Below are 9,793 nucleotides of genomic sequence, written 5' to 3' on the forward strand. Positions count from 1 at the left end.
AGAGGGAGAGGAGGAAAGAGAGGGAGAGGAGGAAAGAGAGGGAGAGGAGGAAAGAGAGGGAGAGGAGGAAAGAGAGGGAGAGGAGGAAAGAGAGGAGGACAGGGGGAGAGGAGGACAGGGGGAGAGGAGGACAGGGGGAGAGGAGGATGGCGGAGAGGAAAATGAGCAAGGCAGTGCTACACAATGGGCATGTTCTAACGGAGTCCTTACTCTGTACACCAACTAAAAACAATTTTCAATTAGGTATGTGCAATGAGCCACCTATGTATGTCCAAATTGTGTGGTAGATACCAAACTATTTTCCTAAACTGAAAACTGACAGAAATTTAGAGAAGACCAACTGCTTAACTTCTGTAGAGGAAGTTTGTTCCCCTGAAAGGACTAGTCCACCAGGCCACTGCTGATAGGCCACCAGGCCACTGCTGATAGGCCACCAGGCCACTGCTGATAGTCCATCAGGCCACTGCTGATAGTCCACCAGGCCACTGCTGATAGGCAGTGTCCTGCTCCTGAATACTTCTGCACAGACTTTTATACAAGCAGGCAAATTGGAGCTGTCACCCTTGATCAAACCTCTTACACCACTTCTTCCCAATGGCTAGAAACCTGAGGAAAGTATGATCTCAAGTCACACAGTAGCTTATGTATATTCATAAAGGATTAGTCAGAGTGTAGATAAGACATTTTTATTTTCAAGTTTAAAAACATAGCTAGAAAAAAGAAAAATCCTAAGTATTCAACCTCCCACAGTACCAATATGTCAGACACTGTAAGACACAACTCTTTGCTCCCTGATAAAGCAATTCCACCAGTGTAAGACTGTTAAGAACACATGCCATAAATATAAAACTAGTATGACAAACTTTCCAGATACTTGGTTAAGTTCAAAATATAGAAAGGTTCGGTTACAAAGAAAGAACAGGCTAACTTAAGTCACAAATTCAAGCACGAAATTCCAACCAGGTAAATGATAACCACAAAAAGCCACAAAGTCACTTAGGATGGGGACATTTTATAATAAGCAGTGGGAATACATTCCGGTTAGAACACTCTTCTCAAATTGAAATGGCTTATTTTACATAGAACAGGCTATAATGACAAGCTTGTGCTTGCTCTTACAACAAAGTGAATCAAATGTTGCTTCAGCAGCAAACTTTGGTGGGGACCAAACCGGATGACACCTCAATGCAAGGCCACTGATTTTCAACTAGGAAGTCATAAAGAAGGTTCTGTTTTGTTAATACCCAAAGGCTTTCTTAAACTTCGCAAGTATCTACTAATACTTTGATCATCAAATCATTCTCTTTTTACTGCCTACAACTCGGGCAGACTTGTTGGCCTTCTCCTTATGTATTTTTTACCCAGGCCGCTTTAACACACAGCAGAAGCACAGACCCTGAGAGATGTGCTTGCTGACTGAAGACGGACTAATCTTCTCAGTGGTATACCACAATAAGGTCACTTTCCTGCATATCTGTTCTGTAGCCTAACTGGATGAATTTCAGTAATGAATGTGCAACTACCGAGAGACCCCCTGAATGTCTCCACTGCTGCACCTGTAACTCCTTATCTAAATAGCGTGGATGCATGAGACATATCTCCATCAGGACCACATTTATAAATGGTATTAATGCACTCTCAATACCTACCAAGGTTGTAAGGGAGTTCCTTTTCATATAGAGCCTCTCCAGGTGCTGCAGCCCCTCATCCTTCAGTAACTCCAGTGGAAAATGGTGCAGATTCCGGTAATTTAAGAACAAATTCTTGTGCTTTTCAAGCCTGGCCACAGAGATCGTCTTACAGATTTCGGATGCCATGACTGAACATGTCCAACCGGAAGTGCAGTCGCACTACATCTTGTCAAAACTGGTCCATTTGGTCCATTTCTACAAAGAGGACAAAAAAAAAAAAAGTCATTAGAATTTCTTACAAGCACTGCATGTAAACCTGTAATCCTACAGAGCTAGGAGACAACACTGTGTCTCATACACACACACACACACATGTATTTTCTATCATCTTTTGTGACAACTAAAATTTGTGCACATATTTAGGACATTAAAATAATAGTCTGATTAAGCAGTATTTACTACTTACTAGAAATAGACCTTACTGGGTAAAAACTCATTTGGATTTAACATAGGACTCTTTATTCCAACAGAGATCAATTTCTGGCTTTTGTTTTTTTAAAGACAAGTTTCTCATGTACCCAAGGGCAGCCTAGAACTTGCTATGTAGACAAGGAAGGCTCTAAACTTCTGATCCTGTGTCTGCCTCCAAGAGTGCTAGGATTCCAGCTGTAAGTCACACCTCTTTGTTTCTGCAGCACTGAGATCAAACCCAAGGCTCAGTGCATGCTCAGAAAGCACTCTACCATCTGCTCAGCATCCCCAGAGCCCAGAGACAAATTGCACAGCATGACCAAAGAAAAAGGTGTTAAAAAATACAGCAGACCCCATTTTCATCTTGAGTTGCTTCATTTTGTATTTTACTTACCTCAAACGTTCAAACATATTTTTCCACTTATGTCACTAGCAGCTCAATTCCTTTACTTCCTACTATCTAAATAGTCAAATATTCCACATTTTTACTTCTTTTATCTTTAGTCTTTTCTTTACAGCTTTGCAGATGATCAGAAATAGCGAAGAAAGTGGTCAAAAGTCACCAGTCCAAAATACTGCACTGGGAACAGGAACCCTCTATGATTCCATTATAAATTTGGGCCTCAGGTAACTCATGAAGACGTAGCAGTTAATATGTTGGTTAAATTGACAACGAAGCTACATCTGACATCTTCCCAGGCATACAGATGGACAAGCTTCACCGTTAACACGTGAGGAGGATAAACTTCATTAGTAAACATGAGGAAACAGATTCAGGGCTTCCAGAACTTGTCAAAGGTGGAATGGTTCCTAAGGAATTCAAAGCAAAGATCTGACCCAGGCCTCGTGTGGGTTCTTAACCATGAAGCACAGGGTTCCAGAAAACATTAAGGACATGAAAGTACACAACAACAAAATTGCTCAAAAAGTCTATTTTTTTCCTAGACATCCCTTCTAGTTTTTTATTGAGAAAAAGGAAAGAGCAGTTTCAATTATTTTATTCATTTCAAGACAATAATTCTCAATGAACAGTCATATGAAGGCTTTCAATGAGCAGGGTTTTATAACTTTGGGGTTAATTTCTATCATTTTCAAAGTCATTTCTTAGCTCAGACGTCAGCAGCTGCCATTTTACTTGAGTATTCTATGGAGTGGTCAGTTAACAGCCCCAGATCAACCTAAGAATCTAATACTTCCCCATACTTGTTCCAGCTACTTCCTTCCTCACTTTATTGCCAGGCGTCTTTATTTTATTTTATTTGGTTTTTCGAGACAGAGTTTCTCTGTATAGCCCTGGCTGTCCTGGAACTCACTTTGTAGACCAGGCTGGCCTTGAACTCAGAAATCCGCCTGACTCTGCCTCCTGAGTGCTGGGATTAAAGGGGTGCGTCACCACGCCCGGCTACCAGGGGTCTTTATATAAAGTGAAGGGAACTATAGCACTGGCTATACTGGTTCCATCAATGCTTTTGTATGGAGACCAAGCCAGAACAATTACTCCAGAAGGGTAATTATGCACTGAGTAAGGGGAGTGGTTTAGATGTCTTACAGCATCCCCAATGTCATACAATTATGCGGGAGTGGTTCTTAGATGTCTTACGGCATGGCCGATGTCATACCTTCCCAACAGCTGTCAGAGCTCATCACCAGGTTTTCCTGTCTCAGCAAATGTGGGGGAAGCACCCTTTTAGCCACACAGCAGCTCAGCTGGGAGTCAGGGAAGGATCACCTCCTGTCCATCACAGCTTCTTCAATCAAGGCCAGTGTCTCTCTTTCCAAATACATCTCAGTTCCAGCCATCTCTCTCCAGCTGCCCAACCCACAGGCCACCGCCATCTCCTGCCTTGGCCAGCTGTGCCCCTGGCCTCCACGTGTCCACTTGCATCACTCCCTACGTATCAATCACAGCAATGGGCCTCTGAAAACACACTCATAATTGCACCTCCTCTTCTCAGGTACGTCTTACTAAACAAACCCTTTAGCAACTCCTTACTGAGAAAAGCAAAGCCTTACAAAGCTTCCTTGCCCATCGGGCCCAACCTGCCTGTCCAGCTTCCTCTGTGGCATTCACCAAGTTCGTGACCTCTCTTAATCCCGGGAGCTACCAAACACCTCCAAGAAGTCGCTGCTCTCCTCTTAGGCTGGACATGCCTCTCTCCTCTTGCAGGTTTCAACATAAAACTCACCTCCCTACCCCAAACTAATTATTTCCTTGGCTCTCTCTCAGAGCAAGCCAGTTGTTCAGTTTTTACTATTTGTTTTATATTATATGTCTATAGATCTAGAGAGATATGCTCATCAGTTTACTGACAATTTAGATGAGAGTCTGTAAAACCCTAAATCCAGAGGAATGTTGGTTTCTTCATATCTGCTTGCCTGCATAATACAGTTCCTAAAATACTTTTAGCTTTCAAACAGCTAATAAATGGATGAAGTCAGAGCAACTGTTCCAAGGTTGATTTTTTTTTTAATCTACCCATTGAGCTCACTCACAGACAATTTAAACTCGCTATCTGTCATAAATATCTTATTCTTCACAGCCAAGCAGCACAGCAGACATTAATTAATCCACTTTACAGACGAGGTACTTTGCCACAACCGAAATGCAGGTGGTCCCAACTCCAAAGTCTGGGCACCACTTTTCCTAAAACGCAGCCTTTTACAAATATAAAATGTAGCCATTGTGTCATCCTTATAAAACAGCCAAAGATTACACACAAGAAGGTTTCCCTTTTGCAAACTAAAAAACCATATTCAAAATCTTCACTCCCTGTAGCCAGATGGCTCTCTCTGTTCCACCTGGCACCGGTTGCTTCAAAAGCATCATCAGGCTCTGCTGAAATGCATCTTCGTACAACTCGGAAATTATGTGTATGCAAATGAAACCCAAAAGCTTCCAAAGATCAACATACTCTTGGCTTCCCAATATGCACTCACTGGCAATACAGCCTTTTTAAGTTTTCCTGGCCCTTTCAAAACGTCACCCCCTGCCCACAGTTACTGTTAATAATGTAACGGGTATTGACTAGATACAATTGCACCTTCAGTTTTCTGAAAGTCCAACACCAGTCTTCTCAGGGGAAACACAACAATCTCTCAAGTACATCCCCATTTTTAGCACAGGTATTTTAAAGAGTAGCCCATGACTGACTTTCCAGTACTTAATTTGACAGAATACACAAGCCGGCTCTCTAAAACTGGAGATCAGAGACTTACAAACTGCATACTACAAACATCTGTAAAAGGCTGTTTTCTCCAGGAGAAAGGAGAAAAACTACCAGACGTCTTGGTTTTGCCCGAGTTAGTTCGAGTCTAAAGGTCGTAAGAATTCGGAAGCAGGGAGCCCAGGGGCAGGGACTCAGAAGATGATACCGGGATACTGTGGTATCAGGGGCCATGGAGGACACGGCAGGGGAATGGGGATCCAAGGCCGGACAACCCACTGTTCCTCTCCCAGAGGCCCAGGCGCTTCTGTGGCGACGGGGATGAAGCGTCCCCACCGGGAGTAGAGCCAGTGGCTTCGTCCCGTGAGCCTGGAGACCGGACACTCACCTCGGCGCCCGCTGACCGGCACTGAGCGGCTCGGGCTGCGCTGGTAGGCAGTCTAAAAACACAGGGAGGGCGGGGCTACGGGGGCGGAGCCTGCGGAGAGGCGGGCCTGGCTAACGGGAATAGGGTTCGGGGAAGAAGGGGGCCAGGGGAACGAAACCTCGCGATAGTTCGCCTCAGTTCTCGCTGTCCTACGATAGGTGGGATGAGAGAGTCATTTTCAGAACCAGACGCTTATTGGCTGAGAGTGCGACTTCCTCTAGCGTCCTGGCTTCCGGCTCCGGCTTGGAGCTGGGTGTTCAGAAAGTGGGTGTTCTGCGTTAGCGTTTTGGTGGGTTGTTTAGATGGGGCCAGCCTCAGCGTCTCCAGTCAGTTCTTTTATTCACACATTCATTCCGCTGCCAACAGTAAAACTCGACGTCGAGCGATTAAATCCCTGGCATCGCCCTGTGTAGCCTAGCATCTGTTCGATCAGCCATTCCGGCTACTGTTTCATCGCCAGTCTGACTTAAACAGAAGCCGTCGGACTTAGGTAACGCAAGTCAATGGAGTCAACAAGCAGAACTTAAGCACCGGATTTAATGTCTCCGAACGCTCACTGATCGCTGCCGAAGGTGGTGTCTACCTTCAGACGAGCGTGACGCAGGCATGGTGCTGCACGCCTGAATCCCAGTGATCTGAAAGTGGAGACCGGAGTAAAGGCCAGCCTCAGCTATGTGAAGGCACTGCCTCGTAAATAAAAATGTAAAAAGAAACACAGGCCCTAGTGTGAGAAATAACTGAGGACAATCACAATTTAGTGAAATAATCTGACAGTTCCTGTATGTAGACGGTCAATGAATACCTTAAGACTAAAAACCCGATTGTTCTGAGGCAGCAAGCCTCTGCTACTCTAAGGCTGAGACTAGGTGAAGCCAATCACAAGGTGAAGCCAATCTGGAGAGCTAATGAGTCCCTATCTCAAAGTATTTCAAAAAGAAAGGGTGCAGGTGCGTAGCTCAGTAGAGGCACTCAGGTCAAGCCCCAGTACCAGGGAAGAAAAGTGAACTTTTTTTTTTTTTTAATGCAGTGCACAGAGATGCAACAACTTTCGATCTTTAAAATTTCCTCTAAGACTTAACTCTTTATTGTTTGACAAAACCCATTATGTACGTGAAGTGTCTTGAACAAGTCCATCCCCCCCCCCCCCCCCCCCCCCCGGGGCCATTAAAACTTATCCTTTGGGAATTGAAGAGATGGCCCGGAGGTTAAGAGCACTGACTACTCTTTCAGAGGTCCTCAGTTCAATTTCCAGCAACCACATGGTGTCTCGCAACCATCTAATTAATCTGATGGAATCGGATGCCTTCTTCTGGGGTGTCTGAAGAGACAGTGTATGCACATACATAAAATAAATAAATCTTTTTTAAAAACAAACAAACAAACAAAAACCTTTATTCTTTGTCCTTTTTAAAAAAAAAATTGATGAGCTTTTGATCAGTCCTGGCTCGTGCCTTTAATCATATTACTCAGAGGCAGAGGCAGGTGCATCTCTTGGAGAGCAGCCTGATCTACAGAGTGAGTTCCAGGACATCCAGGGCTACACAAAGGAACCCGGTCTCGGGGAAAAAAAAAAAAAAAGCCGGGCGTGATGGCGCACGCCTTTAATCCCAGCACTCTGGAGGCAGAGGCAGGCAGATTTCTGAGTTGGAGGCCAGCCTGGTCTACAGAGTGAGTTCAAGGCTACACAGAGAAACCCTGTCTCGAAAAACCAAAAAAAATAAATAAATAAAAAACAAAAGCAAACAAACAACAACAAAAAACCCAAACAAAAACAAAAGGATGTCTATTAATTTTCACAGGGGCTTCTTGTTAGGCATCCTTATTTTATCTATCTATCCAGCCATCTATCTAATTATCTGTAAGTAAAAATAATATGATACTACAGGTAACTAAAGAATGCTGAGCTCAGGAGAAATAGTATTCCCCCAGGAAAAGCACATCAACTGATTAACCAATACCAAATGGCCAGCCCTGAAAACATTCTCTCTCTCAACTAGCAACAACAATAAAAGAAAAAAGAGGTCATGAATATGAAAGAGAGCAAAGGAGGGGCTACATGGGAGGCTTGGTCAGAAGGGAAGAAAAGGGAAGCGATGTAATTATGATTTCAATATATATGTATATATAATACTAATAATTGGAGTTCACAAGAAAAGGAATAATAGAAAACATTTCTGGAGTCAGCTTCTTAATTTTTGTCTTAATTTTGCACATTAAGGTCCAAATTTTGCTCATGAAAAGTGAATCATGTTAAAATAGCTTTTACTCCCTCTCCAAATTGATGTTAAAATTCCTATATTGATAGTATGACCACTGTTAGAAATTTAATTGTTTTGTGGAAGATCAATTTACATATTTTTAAAATCAGATTTAAAACAGAAGGGGAGACTCTAAATGTATCTTTTTAAATTTTTATTTATTTATTTATTTATTTATTTATTTATTTATTTTACAATCTCTGGCAACTTTTAACTTCAACAAGTCAGTGATACCACTTTAAGAAAATTCCAAGGAAAAGGCTGCCCCTGATCTAAAATTCCCACCTCTGGCTTCCAGGGATTGGATTACAAAGTTCAACAAACTTCTCTTCTCCACTCCCTATTGGTGAAGAAGCTATCATTCTTTCTTTGGCCTGGAGTTTTGTTAAGTACCGGGTTGCTTTATGGACAAATGCTGGGTTTTTTTTAGGACGAAACTGCTCTGTTTAGACTTGTCTGTGGTTATCAGGCTGTAGAATCATTAACTTGATACAGAGGGAGCCAAATTGGCAACTCAGATTTTCAAGAAAACTGTGAAGAGGAAAAGGACTCTCACCCCATGGGACCGCTAAACTCACAAAGGATTTTACGACAAAGTTGCAGATACTGAGCCTTAAGGAAACGTTCCAGGTGTTTTGTTTTGCTAGTTTTAAAGGAACGTCCAAAGAAAACCAGAGGAAACTCCGACACTCAGGCTGAGCGTGGCTGGAGGAAGAGGCATCAGAGTTCCTTTGTCTTTAGAATGAAGGTGGAAACGCAATTCCCAGGTTATCAGTGGAATTTTGCAAGGTAAGTAAGATTAATTGTGGATCATATTTTGCGTCAAAAAAAGTTGTGCTTTGCCGTTATATGTTGCTTTAATGTGGATTTAGACATTTCATATTATTGGTTTTTTTAATCAAATGGATAGTTGTGTCTGTGCATTGTAACAGACCTAATATGCAAGCCATCTACTTAGAGAAGAAAAATTACAGTTGACTTTGAACTCAAATTGGGCAAATATTTGTAAAGTTGAAAATTAAGGAGTGGATTTGCCTATGACCAAGCAAAACCTAGTTTTGTGTATGCTATATCAGAATCAGCAAGTGGATAAATTCTCCCAAAAAGAAACCCAGTATTCATGTTCCCAGGGGTACTTTAATTAATATTAAAATATAAAGTTCAGGAATATATTAGAACAACTGTTTGTTATATTGTCACTCTTAATTCGCCTATGAGGACATAAAACAGTAAAACCCCAGAAGTTCATTACCAAGGCTCTGGACAAATGGGGCTCAGAGATTTTCAATGAAAGAGTCTACATATTTCTTCTTTTTTAAGATTTTATTTATTATTATATGTAAGTACACTGTAGCTGTCTTCAGACACCCCAGAAGAGAGCATCGGATCCCCATTACAGATGGTCGTGAGCCACCATGTGGTTGCTGAGATTTGAACTGAGGACCTCCAGAAGAACAGTCAGTGCTCTTAACCACTGAGCCATCTCTCAACGTGTGATGCTTCGTGCATCAGGAGCTCGGAGCCCTTGGATTTGCAGTAGGTACAGGAGAGGGAAGTAACACTCTACAAGGCTGCTGCAGCCTTGACAGAGCTGCCTCTGAGTGCAGCAAGAGGTTCATTGAAAACCATGGTTAAAAAGATACTAATGCTTTATTTAAATACCTTTAAAAAAAAAAAAAAAAGCACAGGAATTTACATGAAGAGCCAGTCACTAGAATTAAGGAGTTCCATTGTGGGTTTTCAATATGAAAATTGCAGTTTAAGATTGTGCCAGGGCAAAGGCCAGAGCTTAGTAATCTCAATTGGCGTACAGGTCTGTAGCCAAGTCTTTTGAGACATTTT

At 42.4% G+C, this 9,793-nt stretch overlaps 2 protein-coding genes across 6 annotated transcripts in view; one reads left to right on the forward strand and one right to left on the reverse strand.

The window, feature by feature from the left end:
- Positions 1-5,746, reverse strand: part of Lrrc28 (leucine rich repeat containing 28) — a 130,979-nt gene extending 125,233 nt beyond the window's left edge. For 2 of the 3 annotated variants that reach the window (XM_021168029.2, XM_021168028.2), the window contains exons 1-2: positions 5,655-5,745; positions 1,650-1,886 (exon numbers count right to left, since the gene is read on the reverse strand). In XM_021168029.2, coding sequence (XP_021023688.1) covers positions 1,650-1,817 — 168 coding nt within the window. In that variant the 5' untranslated portion in view covers positions 1,818-1,886; positions 5,655-5,745. Of the gene's footprint in view, positions 1-1,649; positions 1,887-5,654 lie in introns of all 3 variants that reach the window. The other variant, XM_029479173.1, reaches the window with a different exon arrangement.
- A 2,553-nt stretch (positions 5,747-8,299) lies between these two features.
- The window catches only part of Ttc23 (tetratricopeptide repeat domain 23), an 81,272-nt gene continuing 79,778 nt past the window's right edge, over positions 8,300-9,793 (forward strand). For 2 of the 3 annotated variants that reach the window (XM_021166930.1, XM_029479232.1), the window contains exon 1: positions 8,300-8,740. The gene's annotated coding sequence lies outside the window, so the exon portion shown is untranslated. The remainder of the gene's footprint in view (positions 8,741-9,793) is intronic. The other variant, XM_029479231.1, reaches the window with a different exon arrangement.

Source organism: Mus caroli, chromosome 7 (genome assembly GCF_900094665.2).
Source record: "Mus caroli chromosome 7, CAROLI_EIJ_v1.1, whole genome shotgun sequence".
Lineage (NCBI taxonomy): Eukaryota > Metazoa > Chordata > Mammalia > Rodentia > Muridae > Mus > Mus caroli.